Source organism: Salvia hispanica, chromosome 4, assembly GCF_029641045.1.
Source record: "Salvia hispanica isolate PSC_SH4W2 chromosome 4, Shi_PSC_v1, whole genome shotgun sequence".
Taxonomy (NCBI): domain Eukaryota; kingdom Viridiplantae; phylum Streptophyta; class Magnoliopsida; order Lamiales; family Lamiaceae; genus Salvia; species Salvia hispanica.
Genome location: NC_142695.1, coordinates 2347757 through 2370390, shown reverse-complemented (window position 1 = coordinate 2370390; position 22634 = coordinate 2347757). Strand labels below are relative to the sequence as shown.

Below are 22634 nucleotides of genomic sequence, written 5' to 3'. Positions count from 1 at the left end.
GAAAAGAGAGAAAAAGTAGGATGGCAGATGCTGTTGCGAATGTGTCTCTGGAAATCCTTCGTGATTTGCTGGTTGAAGAAACTAAGTTTCTGCTTAGTGTTGGCGGTGATGTTGAGAAAGTCAAAGCAGATCTGAGAAGCATCCATGCCTTGTTGATGAGAGCTGACAGAGAGAGGCATGATTCTCCCACTCTAAAGCTTTACATTTCCCAACTCAAAGATCTTGCTTTCAAAGCTGAGAATCTGCTTGAAACGTATGCGGTTGAAGTTGAGTCCAAAAGGGAAGAAGGGCGGAGGAGCCTCAAGGATAAATTTAAAAGGTACATTTGCATCATGTGCGAGTGCAGCAGTGTCCACGAGGTTGGGAATGAGGCTCGCGACATAATATCAGCCCTGGCCGAGCTCACTAACAAGTTAGAGTCGGAATTGGGACAAGAAACCTCATCTCTCTCGAGGCAGGGATATGATGAGCGGCAGTGGATGTTGAGGCAGACGTATGGTCATGAGATTGATCGTGATTTCGTGGGAATGGAGACAGACATCGAGCTTTTACTCTCCATGGTGAAGGATGAAACGAGGAGGAAACGAGTAGTGAAGATATATGGGATGGGTGGTCTCGGAAAAACTACTCTCGCCATAAAGGTGTACAACCATAGAGACCTCCAGTCTTATGCTCGGGCTTGGGTTTGCATCACCCAAAAATTTGAACAAAAGGCAGTTTTGGGAAAGATTTTGAAACAACTTGATAGCAAGGCAAAGATTGATGACTTGGAAGTTGAGGATTTGGTGACAAGAATTCATAGTTTATTGGTGGAGAGGAAATGTGTGATTGTGATAGATGATATATGGGAAGATGATCATTGGGAGATCATAAAGCAAGCTTTTCCGGTGAATTGTAATGTCATTCTCACCACTCGCTCCAAGAATATTGCTAATCAACAATCCGAACCTCACAAGTTGAAGTTTCTTACAGAAGATGAAGGTTGGGCTTTACTTCAAAAAGTAGTAGATTTATCTCCAGGTCAGAAGTTTAATTCTCTTCTTTTTTCGATATTTTCATTGTGTAATTTCGTTGTAAACTTAGAGCTTTCCCATCTAAATATAGCTTTCTCGAATATGTTTGGATGGTTATTCTGTTAGAAATTTAGAGTCTTTTCAACTATGGTGGAAGTCTTTTCAAATATGTTTGGATGCCTCATATTATTTTGTATATTGTGGCAGTTGATCCGGATTTTAAATCATTTGAAGATATTGGAAGAGTAATTGTATCAAAATGCGAAGGTTTACCACTATCAATTTGTGTTATTGGAGGGATTTTGTATCAAAAAGTACATACTTTACCAGAATGGAGAAGGGTAAATCAAAACATGGAATTGAATTTGAGGTGTGGAGAAGGTGTTGAAAAATACACCAGAGTAAATCAGGTGTTGGAGTTGAGCTATGATGCCTTACCTTATTATTTAAAACCATGTTTCCTCTATCTAGCATGTTTTCCCGAGGATGAAGAGATTAATACAAAGAGATTGTATCTACTGTGGATGGCGGAAGGCTTCATTTCATACCAAGATAAAGGACCTAACGAGACTCTAAGAGATGTGGCCCAAAGATATCTAACTGAGCTTGGTATGAGGTGTATGGTTCAACTCCATGAAGCTAGTTACTACTCTCCACTTAACAAGTTCAATACATGTGGGCTTCATGATTTGATGCATGATCTCTGCTCTTCTAAAGCTGAAGCTGAAGAAGAAAAGTTTGTGAAGCGCATTGATGCTTCTAAAAATCTGACCGACATTCTTTCACCAACTCAAAAAAGGTTAGTAATACCTCCATCCATTGGCAATTCCATAAGCAGATTAGCCATCAATTTTGACTATGACAATTGTATTGTGTCAAGTATAGTTGGGTTAGAGGAAGTAAAAGGTCTTAGATCTTTTATGCTTTTCGCAGAGCCTTCATCTTTACCGGTCATTGGTTTCAAAGAGAGTACTATTGACTTTGAGATGTCGCATTATTTGAGGATATTAGTGGTAGAAGGTTGTAAGATTGGAGGGGGAGAGTTACCAATCAAGGTGACTGAACTTATTCATTTAAGATACTTGAGTTTGAATAACTCTCTGGTGGGTGAGCTACCAAAGTCTATATGCAACATGGCATACCTGCAAACCTTAGATTTGAGAGTCCGGAAAGTTATTAAATTGCCAGATGTGATTTGTAAGATGAAAAGTCTAAAGCATCTATTTCTCCCATATTATGGCATAGAAGTGATTGGAGGGGAGAAACTAAGACTAGATGGGCTACATGAGTTGGAGACATTAGAATGGATCAACAGTCAGACAACTTGCGTTGCAGATATCCCCAAATTGATTAGTCTACAGAGTCTAGGTGTTAGATTTTGTGATGTGGATAGCATGTCAATTGTGTTGAGCAACAAAAATAGCCAATTACGTGAGACTCGTCTTGAGGTTCAGTCATGTGATCTAAGTTCAGAGAAAGATATGGAGGTTTTAAATGAGGGGTTGATGTCTCCATCGTTGGTTTTTTTGAGGATGTTTGGATGCAATATGAGTGGCGGTTTTCCATACTACAAACAAGGGATGTGTCAGAATTTAGTAACTTTGAGACTATATAACTGCAAGGGTAAGGTAGACGTCGAGGACTTTGGCAAGTATCCCATGTTGCAAATTCTAACTTTACAGGACTTTGTCAAGATGGCAGAAACAATAACTTTCCGTTCAAATTCATTTCCACAACTCAAGCTCCTTGAATTATACATGTTGCCAGATTTAAAGAAATGGGAAGTGGAAAAAGGAGCAATGCCAAAACTTACTTCCTTTGAGATCACGGGTTGCCCCAATTTGGAGAAGCTTCCAGATGGTCTGAGATTCTCCTCCTCTCTTCGACGGATCAGAATGTGGAATATGCCGAGAGAATTTATAGAGAGAGTAAATGGAGAAGATTATGGGCCATTTGTCGAGAAGTGCTTGATGTTTTAGAGGTAATAAATTTGTGAGCATATATTATTAATTACTGTACTACTCCATATATATTGGCTAGGGAAGTTGTTTCTCTTTTGTGTTTTCTATATTGGCTAGGGAAGTTGTTTCTCTTTTTGTGTTTTCTACATTTGATCTTTTATCAGATGATAACTTTCCTGTCCAACATGGACATAGCTTTGATGATGCAAATGAACGTAGAAACGTATGAGATTGATTAACTGATGGATAAAAAGAACTCAACTAAATTGAGAACTTCGGAGTATAAAAACTCAATATCAAATTATTATTCAAAGTCTGTCTTTTAAGATCAACAATGAAGCCTTTATATAGACAAAGAGAAATCATAAACTTATGGAAAGAAAATAACTAAGAAATCTAAACTTATGTTAAGAAAATAACTAAAAAGATAATAAGCAAAAATAACTAATATTTTTTCCATCTAACTCTATTAACTAGGAAATAAATAAAACCAAAAATATATTTTTCTTAGCCTCAAGACTTGTCTTCTATAACTGCATCATACTCCCCTTCTTGAAAAAGACTCGTCCTCGAGTCTGCTTCGTTGAAATAGCATCTTAACCCAGTCCTCGAGTCTGCTTCGTTGAAATAGCATCTTAACCCAATCAAAATTACTCCAACTTGTGCTTCACTAGCTCCTCCAACCTTGAATACTGTAACACTACCAGACAACTTTGACAATTGTGCGTTCTCCTCATCAAACATTGCACTAATCTTCACAACGACAGTTCTAAACTGCTCGCACCTCTCCTCTATCAACTTCTTGTTCCCACCCCTATGTAGAATTAAAGTGCCGTCAAGAGATCCTGTGACCTTTCTAGCGAAACCAAGCATGTGAATCTGAATTTTCTCTAGACTCATTCCCTGTTCTTCACTAATGACCTCCGCTCCAGTTAGAATGCCAAGCTCTTCTAAATTTGCTCTTTTTTTATCCCCAAAACCAAGAGCCTGATTTGCTCCAAGATTTTTGGCATTATCAGAAAATTCAATGCTTTTGGCTACTGTGACACCATCCTTTGTGACTTCGGGGTTTCCTTTTGTCTCAATAATTACCTTGCGACCCTTTGGCTCCATTGTCACTTTTACAGAATCGGAGAGTTCACTAACTCCGACTAGCATTGCTGCCCGAGCTCCATCACCGAAACAAACATTCCCAAACATGAACCCTAGGAGGTGGTTTCCCCCTTTAGCCTCATCGTACTCCTCATCGTCATAAATGGCAACGCCCTCGTCTTCGGCAGCGTCGTCAAATTTCACAAAAGGAGGTGAGGATTTGCTCATCAACAATATATCCTTGTCGTATATGGGCTTATCATACACCGACATCGATAATATATCCTCGTTGTATATGGGCTCTTCATACACCGGTATCGAAAATATATCTTCTCCGTATACGGGCTCATCATACATCGGCATCGACATTATATCCTTGTCGTATACGGGCTTAGACTGACCACCGTAGACGTCGTTGACTAACGCATCGTCCACCGAACGACGCTCCGACGCAATAGATCTCATCGGGTTGGATTTCCCCCGACGCTTCTCCAATCGCGCCAAACGTTGCTGTAGGTTTCGAACCTGTTGTCGCAGATCACCGTTTTCGATGTTGCACTGGAGGTCTCGAACCTGTTGTCTCAGATCATCGTTCTCGTTGTTGCACAGATCACGCTGTCGTGCAGCCTCTTCGTTTGGGAGATCTCCACGTTCCCCACCACGATTGCCGCCACGAGCATCGCCACGTCTGCCGCCATGTCTACGTTCAGCCATTGATAATCAACCTGGATCGTGATACCAAATGATGCAAATGAACGTAGAAACGTATGAGATTGATTAACTGATGGATAAAAAGAACTCAACTAAATTGAGAACTTCGGAGTATAAAAACTCAATATCAAATTATTATTCAAAGTCTGTCTTTTAAGATCAACAATGAAGCCTTTATATAGACAAATGGAAATCATAAACTTATGGAAAGAAAATAACTAAGAAATCTAAACTTATGTTAAGAAAATAACTAAAAAGATAATAAGCAAAAATAACTAATATTTTTTCCATCTAACTCTATTAACTAGGAAATAAATAAAACCAAAAATATACTTTTCTTAGCCTCAAGACTTGTCTTCTATAACTGCATCATTTGATTTCTAATTATTAATAATTACTCTCATATTAATAATTAGGCTCTCCAGCGCACCTCCACGGCCACACCTGAGCCACCTACATCGGCTCCAATACATCCGCACTGCAACCAACATCCACATCATATGCTCCAAGATTATGTTTAGTTATTTCTTTATAGAGTTGAGTCTATTTTAAGTCTTGTTATTGAGTCGATTATTATTTTCATCAGGGTTTTCTTTGTGGTTCTTTCTCGGATCAGATTACAAGAGTCGAACCACAATTGAATGTTGGTGGTGGATTTGTTTATTGTGACCTACAAATGCTATTATTGTTATATACTATAGTTTTTGTGGACAAATGGAAGTAATGTTTATTGACAATTTGTTCTTTCAAGATAAATGTTAAATTGGGTGTCAGAAATAACAAGGAATGTAAAATTCCTTTAGGGGTGTAGCTCATATGTGCATCACTTGCGGTATTTCTTTGTAATTTTGGAAATTTTTTTTATATAGGAGTACTAGAATATCTTCGTTATATTCTTTCTAACTCTTTTCTTGTACAACTTACAATTTCCCTTATGTATTAAGTACTCACAGTTAAAAAACTATGCTACCGAGAAATGTGGTAAAGGTAGAACCAAGAGGAGACGCTCAAAATAATTAGATAAAATGAAGAAACCAAAGCTTACAATTTTCGAAAATCATAAGCCTAGTTAGAATCTTCATTCCTCGAGATAAACAATTGCTTATAGCATCAAACACAAAAACAAACACAATCAGCTCAAAATGCATTTTCAATCACACAAAATGTTGAAGCTAAGTTGTCAATTTTCCATACTGCTCAAAAAGGCAGCACCAATTATAAATGTGATAACTTCAGCCGATTAATTATTACTGCGAAATTCTAAATCTATCACAAATGTTGGTACGTGAGTTGTGCATATTATTGATCTTCCTTCAAAATACTCAAACTAAGGATAATATGGATATCTAGACACACTTGAAGCTCCAATTTTGACAAAAATATCATGAGGAGTTCCCAAAAAATGAAGTGAAATGCAGGCATCTAGGCAATCCATCATCCAAACAGTCCCATCCTTGTTCCACCAAGTCACTTGCTTTCTGCGTCATATATATCAGTTCTGAACAGCATATAAGGAAAAACAAACGAAAGCAAAAACTAAACACTAGCTAGATACATAGGCTGAAATGTTTTGGGAAAAAGGAAAATAAAAAACTATGTTTAAATGTAGAAACATATCACTCCTGCAATATACTTTTATTAGGAATAACTCAACCCTATAAGACTTGACTCCTAACTGAAATTTGAACAACTCTCCAAGTAGTATTATACAATCAAATTTTTCTGCGGACTATAGTCGCAACTAGCTAGGCAACTAGCCAAATTGACTACTATGCTTTGTCCTAAATATGCATATAAAGAAACTTTGAAGTCACCCGTTCAGAAAAATACACACAATTACCATTTTCCTAAATATGAACATCATATAAGTTGATACGGTCATACAAATAAGGATATTTGTTAAATAAGGTTCTTTTTAACAAACATGATTCTCACCTTCATTTTTTGGCGAAGGAACCAGATTAGTTAGAGGAAAACACAAGGCTCAACTAAACCATTGGTTCTTATAATAGTTATTAATCTGTAATCGTGCATCAGCAAAGATTGGATCATATCCAACTCCTCTTCTTTATGCAAGGGTTACTATAATAAACACAGCCTGAGGTTTAACTACATTGCCATCCTAACAGGTTCGAGAATCCAAGGTTTAGGGGATATTAATCGATACGACGATCCATAATCTGACGATGATGACATAGCCACGAAGAGAACAAATGATTTTTGCACTTGAGCATTATTTTATTGCCATATGGCAACTTATTATTCGTCCACGTGTACAAATGATTGGCTAGGAATGGTGGTATGATGTTATTTTAAGAGTTGTTGTCATTATATTTATCATCTATATTTAATTATATTTATCATCTGTATTTAAATTATTTATCACCAATAAAATTTACTACTAAATTATAGTGTTATATGAAGTATTAAATTATATTAATCATTTCTATTTAACTTATATATAAAATACTCCCTCCGTCCAACTTAAAATGAAACATTTGGAAATCGGCACGGAATTTTATGTAGTGTTATTTTGTGAGTGAATGAAGAGAGAGTAAAGTAAGAGAGATGAAAAAGTAGAGATAGAGTTGTTTCCATTTTAGGAAACGTTTCATTTTTAATGGGACAGCCAAAAAAGGAAAACATTTCATTTTTAATGGGACAGAGGGAGTATATAGTATTTAATCCTCCCTACGTCTCATAAAAGATGTCTCACTTTTCTTTTTAGATTGTCCCACTAAAGATGTCACATTTTCATTTTTAAAAAAAGTTTTATCTCACAATAATATAAATAGTATTATATTATCTCTTTCCACATAACACACAAAATAAAACTTCATAAAATCCCGTGTCGTCCCACAAGTTTGACATCTTTTGTGGGTATTATGGTTGAACCACTGGTCTAATCAGTCCGACCAGTTGAACCATGAACTGATAGCTTCGCTTGTTCACGTATCGGTCCTATTTTTAAAACATTGGCCTTAGTCCTGTGTAGTGTTACGAAAAGACCAAGGCAATACGAACAAGAATCGAAGAAACTAAACATATAAGTGTGTTGCATTGCTATTACTGATAAAAGGCAGGGCAAAAAAAATAAAGAAAGAGAGAGAGAGAAAAAGAAAGTAGAATCGCAGAATTTGTTGCAAATGCGTCTCTGGAAATCCTTGGTGAATTGGTGTAGGCTCTTGAAGAATAAATTAAATCCCTAAACATTACTAAAGAATAAAGCACACTTCCAAACATTTTAAAGCAAAAGAATAAAGCAAACTCCTAATGACTAAAAGTAGAATCTCTATCTACACAAGGCAAGTATAGTGAGCTTCCTTCTTTATCAAAAATTTCCATCTGCTTTAATTGGGTGTTCTTCTTTTCTCCACTTTGAAAAACTCTGTATTGCTGTGAAGCATTTGTGTAGAATGGCAGAATTTGTTGCAAATGCTTCTCTGGAAATCCTTCGTGATTTGCTGGTTGAAGAAACTAAGTTTCTGGTTAGTGTGAGCGGTGATGTTGAGAAAGTCAAAGCAGATCTGAGAAGCATTCATGCCTTGTTGATGAAAGCTGACAGAGAGAGACACGATTTTCCAACTCTAAAGCTTTACATTTCCCAACTCAAAGATCTTGCTGAAAAAGCTGAGAATCTGCTTGAAATGTATGCGGTTGAAGTTGAGTCCAAAAGGGAAGAAGGGCGGAGGAGCCTCAAGGATAAATTCAAAAGGTACATTTGTATCATATGCGAGTGTTACAGTGTCCACGAGGCTGGGAATGAGGCTCGCCACATAATATCAGCACTGGCCGAGCTCACTAACAAGTTAGAGTCGGAGTTGGGACAAGAAACCTCATCTCTATCGAGGCAGGGAGATGATGAGCGGCAGCGGATGTTGAGGCAGACGTATGGTCATGAGGTTGAGCCTCATTTCGTGGGCATGGAGAGTGACATCAAGCTTTTGGTCTCCAAGGTGAAGGATGTGAAACGGCCCCGAGTAGTGAAGATATATGGGATGGGTGGTCTCGGAAAAACTACTCTAGCCAGAAAGGTGTACAACCACACAGACCTCCAATCTTATGCTCGAGCATGGGTTTGCATCACCCAACAGTTTCAACCTAAGGCTGTTTTTGGTGAGATTTTGAGACAATTTGATAGCAGCGTCAAACAGAGTCAGATTGATGGCATGCAAGAGGCCGAGTTGGTGACAAGAATTCATAGTTTTTCCAATGGGAGGAAATGTTTGGTGGTGATTGATGATATTTGGAAAAATGATGATTGGGATATCATAAAGAAAGTTTTTCCAATGAATTGTAATATCATTCTCACCACTCGCTCCCAGAATATTGCTAATCTAGAATCCGAACCTCACATGTTGAAGTTTCTTACAGAAGATGAAGGTTGGGCTTTACTTCAAAAAATAGCAAATTTATCTCCAGGTAAGAAGTTTAACTCTCTTCTTTTTTTGATGTTATAATTGTGTAATTAGAGCGTGTTATCTAAATATAGCATTACTGAATGTATAACTCTTTCGATTTTTATATTAAAATTATCGATACAAAGATATAACTTTATTAATTGTCCCGTATTGATATACTTATGTCTTTGTGTTGATATTTTAATTTACATGTTGTGTTGATAAAATTATGTCTTTGTGTTATTAATTTTAGGGATATTGCCCTCTAATATCACGAAACTTTCAAAAAGTTGGGTTTTTCCCACGAACTTTAAAATTGGCAAATACTCCCTCCGTCCCCCATTAGGAGTCACACTTTGACCAGGCACGAGTTTTAAAAAATGTAAAGAAAAGTTAGTTGAAAAAGTTAGTGGAATGTGGGACCCATTTTTTTTATATTGGTTTTATAATAAAATGTGAGTGAATTGAGTTAGTGGAATGTGAGACCTACTTACCATTTGTGGTAAAAATGAAGTGTGACTCTTAATTGGGGACAGATCGAAATGGAAAAGTGTGACTCTTAATAGGGGACGGATGGAGTAATATCATGAACTTTATCTCGGGTTTGTTTTTTCCCACGAATGAAAAATTCTTCAAATAAACGGATCTTTTTCGTAATTTATCAACAACAATTTTGAGAGCTTCAAGTTTTTCAACATTTTAAGATAGTTTTTCTTGAAACGCACCCTCCAAAATTGTTCTTCAATCTATTAAAATAACATGAATTTTTTCATTCGTGGAAAAAAACAAACAAAGGGCAAAGTTCATGATATTATTTGTCAATTTTAAAGTTCGTAGAAAAACCTAACTTTTTGAAAGTTTTGTGATATTAGATGCCAATATCCCTTAATTTTAATAAACAAATTGAAAGTTATGCATTAAATTAGTTATTATTTAATAATAACCCTATTTTAGCTGGTTTATGTTTTCTTTTCGGTATTCTATTAGATATAGAGCCTTTTTAAATGAAATGTACTGTAACTAACTTCTTCGGATTTTTGAATTTTCATTTTACAAGATATTTCGAATGTGTCGTCGCAGTTTGGATTAAGTACAAGCATTTTGGACTTTTGGAATTAGATTTATGATTAGATTATATATTTTGAATTATCTCGGATTATGCATAAATTTAATATGATATCCGAAATTCCAAATACATGCCCCTATTTAAAATCTTTTTGAATTAGTTCGGATTATGCATAAATTCAATATGATATCCAAATACATGCCCATATTTAATAGAAGAAGAAAAATTCTATAATCAAGATATGCCAAGGTGGCAATGCGATGTGAATGAATCATTAAGTTAGGATGACAGATAAAAATAATCTAGAGCACTCATTCATTTTAATTTGATGAATTGTACTACTCCGTGTTGTAAGGCTGCCCACAACTAGAAATTGATCTAGAGCACTATTTACTTTCATTTGTTTCTTTTAAGAATAAATTGAATATCTGCATCTTATTTTTTCCCATCTAAATATAGCTGTTTCGAATATGTTTTCGAATATGTTTGGATGCCTCATATTATTTTGTATATTGTGGCAGTTGATCCGTATTTTAAATCATTTGAAGATATTGGAAGAGTAATTGCATCAAAATGCGACGGTTTACCACTATCAATTTGTGTTATTGGAGGGATTTTGCATCAAAAAGGACATAGTTTACCAGAATGGAGAAGGGTAAAAGAAAACATGGAATTGAATTTGAGGTGTGGAGAAGGTGTTGAAAAATACACCAGAGTAAATCAGGTGTTGGAGTTGAGCTATGATGCCTTACCTTATTATTTAAAACCATGTTTCCTCTATCTAGCATGTTTTCCCGAGGATGAAGAGATTGATACTGGGAGATTGTATTTGTTGTGGATGGCGGAAGGCTTCATTTCATACCAAGATAAAGGACCTAACGAGACTCTCAGAGATGTGGCCCAAAGATATCTAACAGAACTTGCTATGAGGTGTATGGTTCAACTTCATAAAGGTAGTTACTACTCTCCACTAAACAAGTTGGATAAGTGTGGGCTTCATGATTTGATGCATGATCTCTGCTCTTCTAAAGCTGGAGCTGAAGAAGAAAAGTTTCTGAAGCGCATTGATGCTTCTAAATATTTTACCGGCATTCTTTCACCAACTCAAACAAGGTTAGTAATACCTCCATCAGTTGGCAATTACAAAAGCAGATTAGCCATCAGTTGTGACTTTGAGAGTAAAGTGTCAGGTATAAGTGGGTTAGAGGAAGTTAAAGGTCTTAGATCATTTATACTTCTCCAAAAGTCTTATGGTATGATTGACTTCAAAGAGAGTACGATTGACTTTAAGATGTCGCAATACTTGAGGATATTTGTGGTAGAAAGTTGTGAGTTTGAAGGGGGAAAATTACCAAGCAAGGTGGGTGAACTAATTCATTTGAGATACTTGAGTTTGAGGGATTCTAATGTTAGAGAGCTACCAAAGTCTATATGCAACCTGCCATACTTGCAGACCTTAGATTTGCAAGTTCGGGATGGAATTAGATTGCCAAATGTGATTTGTAAGATGAAAAGGCTAAAGCATTTGTTTCTCCCAAATGGTGACATAGAAGTGATTGGAGGGGAGAAACTAAGACTAGATGGTCTACAAGAGTTGGAGACATTAGAAAGGATCAACAGTGAGACAACTTGCATTGCAGATATCCCCAAATTGATTAGTCTACAGAGTCTAGATGTTACAGTTTGTGATGAGGATAGCATGGCAATTGTGTTGAGCAACAAAAATAGCCAATTACGTGAGACTCGTCTTCAGGTTAAGTCATGTGATCTAAGTTCAGAGAAAGCTATTGAGGTTTTAAATGAGGGGTTGATGTCTCCATCGTTGGTTACTTTGATGATGTCTCAGTGCAATATGAGTGGCGGTTTTCCATACTACAAACAAGGGATGTGTCAGAATTTAGTAACTTTGAGACTATATAACTGCAAGGGTAAGGTAGACGTCGAGGACTTTGGCAAGTATCCCATGTTGCAAATTCTAACTTTACAGGACTTTGTCAAGATGGCAGAAACAATAACTTTCCGTTCAAATTCATTTCCACAACTGAAGCGCCTTGCATTAGGCGGGTTGCAAGATTTAAAGAAATGGGAAGTGGAAAAAGGAGCAATGCCAAAACTTACTTCCTTGGTCATTACGGGGTGCCGCAATTTGGAGAAGGTTCCAGATGGTTTGAGATTCTCCTCCTCTCTTCGACAGATGAATATCATGAATATGCCAAGAGAATTTTCAGAGAGAGTAAAGGAAGAAGATTATGGGCCATTTGTCGAGAAAAGAATAATGTCCGTTCTATGAGAAGAGAATATTTTTGTGAAGAAGATTCTTGGCCGTAAGCTCAGAATTTTGGAACAAGTGCCTGATGTTTTTGGAGGTAATAAATTTGTGACCGTACATTCAAATTTATATAAATATATATTGGCTAAGTAAGTTGTTTCTCTTTTGTGTTTTCCATATAACCTACTGCTATATATAATACATAATGATCTTGACATTGTGCTATTTCTAATTTCTTTATCAGATGATAACTTTCCGGTCCAACATTGCTTTGATTTCTAATTATTATTTATTACTCTCGTATTAATAATTAGGCTCTCCAGCGCACCTCCACGACCAACACCTGAGCCACCTACATCGGCTCCAACACATCCGCACCACAACCGGCATCCACATCATATGCTCCATGATTATGTTTAGTTATTTCTTTATAGAGTTGAGTCTATTTTAAGTCTTGTTATCAAGTCGGTTATTATTTTCATCCGGGTTTTCTTTTTGGTTCTTTCCCGGATCAGGTTATGAGAGTCGAACCACATAGGTTTAGGTCAGTTTATCCATTATATAAGTTGAACAATACTAACTTATCTTTTCTGGCCTGTATCATATATCTTCGTGATGTTTTATCAAATTGTTTTCTTGTAGCGCAATTGAATGTTGGTGGATTTTTTTTTTTTTTTACCAGCAAATGCTATAACCAGAAACGTCTCATGTGTGCATTACTTAGTGCTATTTAGTTGTATTTTTGGAATTTTTTATGTACTCGGATATCTTCACGATATTCTTTTAACTCTTTTCTTGTCCAACTTGGTACAATTTTCCTTTCGTATTAAATACTCACGATAAAAAACTATACTACCGAGAAATGTAGTAAAGGTAAAACCTAGAGTAAGACGCTCAGAATAATTAGATAAAAATGAAGAAAGCAAAGCTTACAATTTTCAAAAATCATAAGCCTATATATTTAGAATCTTCATTCCTCGGGATAAACAATTGCTTATAGCATCAAACACAAACACAAACAAAGCAGAATCAGCTCAGAAATGCATTTTCAATCACACAAAATGTTGAAGCTAAGTTGTCAATTTACCACACTGCTTAAAAAAGGCAGCACCATTTATAAATGTGTCATTAACTTCAGCCTATTATTACGTGAAATTCTAAATTTCTCACAAATGTTGATACATGAGTTGTGCATATTATTGATCTTCCTTCGAAATACTCAAACTAAGGATAATATGGATATCTAGACACTTGAAGCTCCAATTCGACAAAAAAATAATGAAGAATTCCCAAGAAATGAAGTGGAATGCAGGAATCTAGGCAATCTATCATCCAAACAGTTCCATCCTTGTTCCACCAAGTCACTTGCTCTCTGCATCATATATGTCAGTTCTGAACAAGCATATAAGGAAAAACAAACGAAGGCAACAACCAAACACTAGATTCATAAGCTGAAATATTTCGGAAAAAGGAAAATAAAACTATGTTTAAATGTAGAGAACATAACACTCCTCCAATATACTTCTACTATAAAGGACTCAACCCTATAAAACTTGGACTCCTAAATCAATTTTGAACACTCTTTCCTAGTATTATAGAATCACAATTTTATGAGGACCAGAGTTGCAAATAGCCAAACTGATGATATGCATTTTTCTAATAAAACTTTGCGGTCACCCGTTCAGAAAAATAATGAACAATTACCATTTTCCTAATCATATAAGTTAATACGGTCACACAAATAAGGATATTTGTTACATAAGCTTCTTCATAACAAACATGATTCTCACCTTCATTATTTTGACGAAGGAACCAGATTATTTAGAAGAAAATGCTAGGCTCAACCAAACCAGTGGTACCTAAAATAGTTATCTAATCTATAATCATACATCAGCAAAGATTGGAGTATATCCAACTCATCTTCTTTATGCAAGGGTTAATATAATAAATGCAGCCAGAGGTTAAACTACATTAGCATCCTAACAGGTTTGAGAATTCAAGGTTTTCGAGAAAAATTGCAAGATTCTCTCTTCTCGCGGCTAACAATTTGAAGTTACAAACACTAACAAACCAAATATATTCCTAGATATTTACCCATCTTACTCAGCTAAGATCAGCAACAACAATGATCACACAGATAAAACTCAAATTCACCCCAACATCATAATCAACCGAACTAAATAGTTATCCAGTCTGTAATGATGCTTCAACAGAGATTGGAGTGTATCCATCTCCTCTTCTTTGTGCAGGGGTTACTATAATAAACACGGTCCAGGTTAAACTACATTAGCATCCTAACAGGTTTTAGAATCCAATGTTTTTTTGAAATTTGGAAGATTTTCTCTTCTGTTCAAAGTTACAAACACTAACAAAGCCAAATATAATCCTAGGTAATTGCCCATCTTACTCAGCTAAGATCAGCAGTAATGCTCAATTGATAAAACTCAAATTCACCCCAACATCATTCACATACAGATATACACATTAGACCAGTAGAAAGGGAACTTATTATTCTTAAGAGTTGCATATATATCCACCAGACAGACAATGAAGTAAATTTTTTTTGTAAACACATTTTGTTATCACAGGAGTATCATTGACAACAGAACTATAGCGCGGCATACCTGAAGCAATAGGCATCAGCCACCCTTGAACGGGCTTCGGGAATTAGACGCGGATGTGTTCCTTGTTTAGGTTCCCTATAACCATCAACTGCTTTAGTCTTCAGTGAACTACCAGCATTGTCTACCTTTTTACTCGTGCGCTTTTTCTTCATTTTGGAAATCTCCCAACCATCAACAGCAATGGATATAGTTTGATCCTCACCCTGAACTGAATTAGAACTAGAGATTCTTACAGCATCCCTGTCCTTATCCATAGTTGCAGGTGGTCTTGCTAGGGTATTAGCACGTGCATCCATCTAAATGCAAGAAAATATAAAGTCAGGCCTTCAATAAAAATGTTTCAGTGATCAATTCCAATCAAGTAAGTACTGAAGTCCAACATCAATTCAAGAAAAGAATATCGTGGATAAACAAAAAAACGATTAATACCCGATTACCAGATAGGCAAGAAATGTCCAAATTTGACAGAAGCATGCAGGTCATTCAATATACTGAATTGAATTATTTTTCCTTTAAAATCTTAAACATAAGAAACAGGGATAGTGATTCCATTTTTAAGAAAAACACAGAGTTCTTTCTGGAAATTTCACAGAGAAACAGAGAAGAAAAAGAACAGATAGTGACAATGGGAAAGAAAGAAGGAAAGAAATGACCACAAACCCACTTGCATCAGTCATAGAAGTTCGAGTGCGCTTGCTTGGTATGACATTCTTTATCCTTCCTTCTTACTTTTGTTGCTCCAGCTCAAAACCACTTGAAATAGCATGGTTTTGCAATCCCTTTTTCCCAAAACCCAACCCAGATGCAGAGATGCTGAACGATCAATCGACAAGGCATCCAGCCGGGATCTCTTTCTCGATGGAATAGCAGGGAAACACTTGTTAACTACTGATAAACAGTCATTGAATATCTTCACGCGTTCCCTGATGAAGGTGGAAATTTATAATACGCTGCTCACTTCAGATGGGTAAGAAATATAAGGACGGGCTAAGATTAGTAACAATTACCTAGCTTTAGTACCACTTTCCCGCACACCAGATTTTAGGCGTCTTGAGGTCGTCCAGTGTGGGGGAAGTTAGATGTTTGCTTTTCGAAGATGCCGGAAGAGAATCTTCCAGGGGCATGCCAACAGCAGCACTAGCAAGCCGCTTAAAATCTGCTGGCCTATTCAACTTATGATCTACGACCATGGGCTTTGGATCAACACGCACACAATGGAAGAAGTTGACTACATCATTTTGAGTTACCGATGCATTGCTTCTTGTCATACTTGGCAGACTTGATAAAAGTGGGTTCTCCAAGTTCTCCCGAAAGCTACCTGATCTGTCCAGTGAGGCGGTAACAAAGGAACCACGGTGGCCAGATGCATACAATGGCCTATCAGGACTACTGGAGATATCAAATTTTCTAGATGCTGACATGGCATCAGTTTCCACACACTATCTGTGTTGAGAAACCAGTTAACACAATCGTGCATGGCAATGTTGTATGACTAGAATATATACGCATCCAACCAACGCTCAGAAGGGTGGAATATGACGACAGGACACTGACAAACCTGTGCCTAAAAGAAAACCAAAATGCATGTTATATAGAGATTTACCTTAACCCTGAAACTACACTGCAGATGCATTCCAAGTCCCACACAGAAATGATGATGGAATGCAGTTTAAAATGAAATAAAAGGAGCATTGCAGGGATCAACACAGAATGTTAAATGGCAGCAAAGCAAAGACCAAAGACACCCATCAGCGGACATTTTCCCCATTATATGCATGTACAAGCTTTAAAAATAAAAGGTTATAAATGCAACTTTGTATCAATATTATCGAACAATATAACCAGATAATTCCATGGATGCTACTTCTTTAACTCTATACCAAATCTGGAACTTTTATATCGACTCCTAATATCTCGATCCGTAACAACTACCTTGAGTTCTCTGAAAGATTTATTCTTTCTTGCAGATAGTCTAAATGTTGAACCTTTGTGTTAAAAATAATTGAGCTTAATTAATGCTCCATAAAAATCCACTTAATTAACCAGCTTGCATTCATAATTAGGACACCTCACTCGCTCAAAATACATTTTTGCACTATCCATTTATCTAAATATCACCTACAAACTTTAGAATCCAAAATAAATGCTTCTCCTCACACAGCTAGGAATCCACATCAACTACCAACAGGAAACAACAGAAAAAACAAGCAAATACTCAGGTTCAATAAACAGTAAGTTACCATAGCCTACTATATCTGACAGCAGCAAAATTTAGAAAAACAAAAAAACAGCACTAATCCAGAAACATTTATACAAAAGGGTACCTGCAAAGTTAACTTTTTTTTTATCAGAATCACTGTTAAAATCTTCAAAAAGATGCTTGATCTACAAAGCTCCAACTCGTAATCTCTGCAATGATACAAAAATCTTAGATAATCGATCATCAATAAGGGTTCAATTAGGGTTTTGAAAATTCACATAATTTATGCAATTATGGAACAGAAACAATAATTCACAACGTACGTGTACAGGAAATTAATGCCCAGGCAAAATTCAATGTGAAATTCTCAAATATAATTGCAGAATTAATCACCTGAAAATCGAAGAAATCGGTGAAAGCAGAAGTCGGTCGTTAAATCAAAGGAAGAAGATGTTTTATTAAATAAGTATAATTCCTTTTTCCACCTGAATTTTGCCGATTGTATTTAGAAATTAGAATCAATATATGAATATCTGAAAATTATTTCATTATAGGACATTAGGTGTGAATAATTATGAATATATTTGGACCTAAGTTATATGTCAGATAAAAAATATTAAAATATTGGGCCATACATTGAGAAATATCAAGCCCAATTGGTTGGAATATACTATCTCCTATAATTATTTTACTCCCTCCTTCCCGCTTTAGGAGTCCCAGTTGAGTCGGGCATATGTTTTAAGAAAAAAATATTTCAGTGTGTAATCAATAAATATTATAGTGGATGTTGGGACCTACTTTTAATTGAGTGTCCAATAAATAAATGTTATAGTGGAGATTGAGACTCAATTTTAATACTTTTTTATTAGTTACAGTAGATGTTGGGACCCACTTTTAACACTTTGTAGGCATTTTTATTAATTTATCTCAACCGGGACTCCTAAAGCGGGACGCCTAAAATTGATCAACCGGAACTTCTAAAGCGAGACGGAGGGAGTACTTTTGTTTTTATTTCTATTAGTTACTTATTCTCAATTGTTTAACTTAATTTTAGAATAGTATTTTAGGGACATTTGTTAGTCATCAAAGTAATTTTGTTGAAGATGATTATTCCATGAATATGATTCCACGTTTACTTATTTAATTGGCATAATAATGGAAGTGATATTTCTTTAATTACATTTTTAATTGATAAAATGATAATAACCATATATCAACAATTTTAGTATTATATTCAAATTTGTATAATATGTTATCAATTGAGAACATAATAATATTATGATTCATACTTTTAGTAATTATATTAAGATTTTCGTAATAGTATTAATTGGTAATATAATAAAGACATAATTTTTCTTACCTTTGTAGCTATTATAATTGAATGTGTTTGATAATTCTAAAATTACACTTTTTTTATTTTTAAGATTATAACTACTCTATGTTTAATTAAAAAATTTAAAAATCAAATTAATTTCTTAAATAGAATCCTTACTAACAAACAACCTCGACGGAACGAGAAGAGGTGATGCAAACCTTGTTGCATTTATTGGAGAATCTGTGATGGAGCAAAACAAGGTTCAAGGTCCATTTTGCCATATTCTAGGTGCCCCCATTAGTCGATAGTCAAGTTGGTTTAATTTTATGGTTACGAATGATGCAAATTTAAACTAATGTACATCATTCAACTTTGTTTTAGGAAATTAGCGTACTTAAATGTTATTCTATAATAAAAGGGTAAATTAATAAATAAATCTTGAAATATGGTCAACTTTTGATCCTTTCTACACTACTTAAAAACTAAATTATAAATCAAAGTTTGCAATTTTCAAAAGTATCATAGTACTCTTCTTTGTTGAATTATGTGATTTTTTGAAAGCCGATCGTAAACATACTTAACATTTCCATGTGTTTAAAAGACACCTACGAGATAATTTATAATTCAGTTTTTAAAAAATTAAGAAATAAGTTGCAACTAACTAATCCCTTCGTCCCACAAGAGATATCACACTTTCCTTTATAATTTGTCCCACAAAAGATGTCATATTTTCCTTTTTGGAAAAAGTTCTCTCTCATATGAATATAAAAATTATATTTTCTCTCTCCATTTAACACACAAAATAAAACCTCCTAAAATCCCGTGTCATCCCACAAGTGTGACATCTTTTGTGTGATTGAGGGAGTAGGGAGTAGTAGCATAATAAATCGTTAACAAATATCTTGTCCATAATAGACATGACCATCGACCCAACTATCCATCACAAGCGATTCTTCCCTCCCTTTCGTCTCCACATACTCCGCCACCGCTCTCACACTCGACGCCGGCGCCGCAAACCCCACCGAGAATCGATCCGACTCGTCCTTCACCTCCCACGACGCAAACCCGACGACCTCTCCCTCCATATTAAACCACGGACTCCCCACAATCTTCGACACCGACACCACCCTCAACTCCCCACACCTCCCCGATCCCCACCCCAAACCACCCGTGCTCGATCCACCCCGCCCCGTCGTCCAACGGCCACGGCGCCCTCGCTCCGACGCCCCTCTCCCCCCTCGCGTTCCCCACCATCATCACCAGCCCCAGGCTCTGGTGCCTCGCCACCGCCAGAAGTGTTAGGGAGATATAAAACAGAGAAACACAAACCGGATATTTGAAAGTCGTGTTTATCACTTTCAGATCAAATCAATTTCGAGATTCAACCAAAATGTTTGATCGGATAAAATTCAGAGTATAAGAAGATCATATGTTTGTATTTTCGATGATATTGAACCAGAAAATGATCAGTAGAAGAAGAAGATGAAACAGTGCAATGAAACATTGCAACTGTTGGGAAATGAAACCGAAAATAACCGAATTTCAAAGGTTTCCAAAATTGCAATTTAGTCCTTCGACTTTCGGAAATTATATTTTCGGATGAATTTCCGATACAGTAACTTTGTCGGAAATAAAAAATTTGCCCAGCCAGGGGCTCTGCCCCTTGGACCCCGCTACTCGGGGGCGCTGCCCCCGGACCCCGTTCATCTATCTAGGAGCTTCGCTCCTAATATTATAACGAATTCAAATAAGTCTGCACTCCGCACCTCCATACTTAAATGATGTATCATTATAATAATTACGATCATTCAAGTTAATCCAATTACACTAAAATATCTAACAAGAAGTATATCGTCCTTTTGCGGTGGCGAGTCCGCCAGTCTGCAGTCTCATCGAGGGCGAGGGGGTGGTGAGCATGACGGCGCCGCGGTAGGTGAAGGCAAGGGTTCGGGCGATCTCGGCGCGGTGATCAGAGTGGGAGAGGGGGGCGACGGAGTGGATGGAAGAAGCCCGTGCCAAGGCGGGGGGCTGTCGTCGATCTCGTGTTTCGTGGTGGGAGGGGTGAAGTGGCTCTCCAGTACGACGACGTTTTGGAGCTGGGATTGGCCGAGCATCTGTATATGCTGCATCGGCGGTGGAGATGCGGTGGCGGCAGCGGATGGAAGGGGATTTGAGGGTGGTGTGAGATGTGAGTGTTTTGAGGGAGATAATGCGAGTCGACATTTTTCTTCCAAGTTAATTTGATTTTGGGAAAGCGAAGTGATAAAGGAAAAAAAAAATGGGGAGAGATTGGCCGGCCGGCCGGCTGGATGGTGCGAACAAGGTTTGGTGATATCCTAAGAAAATGACTGCAACTGATTAATAAAATAATATTTGATCAATTAGCATTAATTTTTTTTTTTAGAAAACGAATAATATTGTGTTTGAATAGTTGTTGTTTATGCACCAGTAGAAATGTCAATCGGTCCGGCAGTAATAGATTTGCAAGCTAATCTAATAGGGGTTAATAATACTAATTTATCGGGTTAAAAATTTTCAAGCCTAATTCTAGTAGTTTGGGTTTTAGACTAATTAATACTTCCTCCGTTCCATAGTAATGGAGGCAAAACTTTTCGTCACAGAGATTAAGAAAAGTTGCGTTAGATGAGTTAAGTAAAGAGAGAATAAAGTGGAAAATAAAAAAAGGTAGAGAGATGAAGATAGAAAAAAGTAAGAGAGAGTAAAGTAGGCCACTGATATTTTAGCGGCGAATATATTGCAGCGGTTCTGTTCCGCCACTAAATCCGCCACTAACACCTTTAGTGACGGAAAATTGCTAATATCCGCCACTAAAATGCGATTTTTTTGTAGTGAGGTGTGAAAAAATGTGTTGACTTTTACTAAAAAGGGAAATGACTCTATTACTATGGAAGGACGAAAATGGAAAAACGCCGCTGTTACTATGGAACGGAGGGAGTATCTTTTTAGTCCCAAAAATATATATAGACATAAAAAAATATCAATAATATAAATAAAAATGCGTCTGAGTATAAATTAAAAAAATAGGTCTAGGAGTATTTGTGTTTTTAGTTTGCAACAATTTACTCTTGTCCACTTGTTTCATATTAAGCCACATATTTTCATAAAATGGTCATTTATTTATGACCAAAATGGATTTTAGTCTTTTTAATCAAAATGGATTTAAGTCTTTAACTAATTATAGATTAGTATTCTAATTATGTCAAAAATTAGTTAATTAGCATTGACCGTTAATTTGTGATAATGTCTTTCAAAATGGACCATCTTCGTACCATTTTTATTTATTCATGATTAAAAAATCAAACCGTAAATGTTATAGACCAAATTTGTATATGTGTAAAACTAAAAATGGACTCTACTCTAAAACTATATAAAAGTAAGACTGGCCTTCTCTAACCCGTTCAACTCACCTTCTACGGCCTATCTTAAATTTATATTTGGTCAAATTTGGTAAAGCATTGGTGGACACATTGAGTACCAAAATTTGTGCCGCTCTTCTTGACACTCTAAAATTTAATCTTTGTCCTTCAAACAATTATAGACCGAGAAGCCATACTCTTCTTTAATCCCAGTCTTCAAACAATCTCTTTCGCCTCTCTTTTTCCTAAATTTGTAATACCTTCAATTTCTTTGCTTGATATTGAAAAGAGACAACTTGTCTTCGAGAATCACTAGAATGAAGGAATGATGTGAGCTTGATGGTAGTTGTCTTTTTATTCAAAAATTAGGTGAATTTGATGGTACTATTACGTTGGTTGCCACTCGTCGGACCCAGACCCTCAGCTGTAGCTCGAACGCTCGATAGCTGACGCAGTTGAGTCATTCAAGAACTAGGGTTCTTCGCTTCTTACGCAGTTGTGGATGAAAGAAAGAGGAAGAAGAGGATTAATATCGTGAATGAGAACTAAGGTTTTTGAAATAAAAGTTAGTATATTATTTTAAATATAATTTTATTCTAATAATAA

At 36.3% G+C, this 22634-nt stretch overlaps 3 protein-coding genes across 7 annotated transcripts; 2 read left to right on the top strand and 1 right to left on the bottom strand.

Moving 5' to 3' along the window:
* LOC148927050 (putative disease resistance protein At1g50180) lies at positions 1–3198 on the top strand. Of its 2 annotated transcripts, XM_089056099.1 has the most exons (3): positions 1–1020; positions 1221–1812; positions 1947–2119. In XM_089056099.1, exons 1-3 carry the CDS (start codon positions 21–23, stop codon positions 1990–1992), a joined length of 1638 nt encoding a protein of 545 aa, XP_088912225.1. In that variant the 5' UTR covers positions 1–20; the 3' UTR covers positions 1993–2119. The 2 variants fall into 2 exon arrangements, with proteins under 2 accessions (XP_088912225.1, XP_088912224.1); XM_089056098.1 differs by having other exon boundaries at positions 1221–3198.
* Positions 3199–8142: 4944 nt separating this feature from the next.
* Positions 8143–13140, top strand: LOC148927049 (putative disease resistance protein At1g50180). The gene is made up of 3 exons (XM_089056143.1): positions 8143–9199; positions 10765–12609; positions 12827–13140. Exons 1-2 carry the CDS (start codon positions 8194–8196, stop codon positions 12531–12533), a joined length of 2775 nt encoding a protein of 924 aa, XP_088912269.1. The 5' UTR covers positions 8143–8193; the 3' UTR covers positions 12534–12609; positions 12827–13140.
* A 417-nt stretch (positions 13141–13557) lies between these two features.
* On the bottom strand, positions 13558–17853 carry LOC125192981 (uncharacterized). Of its 4 annotated transcripts, none has more exons than XM_089069993.1 (6): positions 17730–17853; positions 17461–17545; positions 16144–16700; positions 15797–16059; positions 15137–15432; positions 13558–13884 (listed from the first exon to the last, which is right to left on the bottom strand). In XM_089069993.1, the coding sequence occupies exons 5-6, from the start codon at positions 15430–15432 to the stop codon at positions 13737–13739; spliced, it is 444 nt and encodes a 147-aa protein (XP_088926119.1). In that variant the 5' UTR covers positions 15797–16059; positions 16144–16700; positions 17461–17545; positions 17730–17853; the 3' UTR covers positions 13558–13736. The 4 variants fall into 4 exon arrangements, 3 of the variants coding, with proteins under 3 accessions (XP_088926119.1, XP_088926117.1, XP_088926118.1); XM_089069991.1 differs by having other exon boundaries at positions 15801–16059; XM_089069992.1 differs by lacking the exon at positions 17730–17853 and adding an exon at positions 17660–17720 and having other exon boundaries at positions 15801–16059.
* Positions 17854–22634: the final 4781 nt, after the last annotated feature.

Bases quoted from the DNA above. Each gene is read 5' to 3' on its own strand.
- LOC125192981 (XM_089069991.1), bottom strand. The intron at 13,885-15,136 runs GTATGCCGCGCT...TATATGATGCAG, and splicing joins GCTGATGCCTATTGCTTCAG to AGAGCAAGTGACTTGGTGGA.
- LOC148927050 (XM_089056098.1), top strand. From the start codon at position 21: ATGGCAGATGCTGTTGCGAATGTGTCTCTGGAAATCCTTCGTGATTTG. The intron at 1,021-1,220 runs GTCAGAAGTTTA...ATATTGTGGCAG, and splicing joins AGTAGTAGATTTATCTCCAG to TTGATCCGGATTTTAAATCA.
- LOC148927049 (XM_089056143.1), top strand. From the start codon at position 8,194: ATGGCAGAATTTGTTGCAAATGCTTCTCTGGAAATCCTTCGTGATTTG. The intron at 9,200-10,764 runs GTAAGAAGTTTA...ATATTGTGGCAG, and splicing joins AATAGCAAATTTATCTCCAG to TTGATCCGTATTTTAAATCA.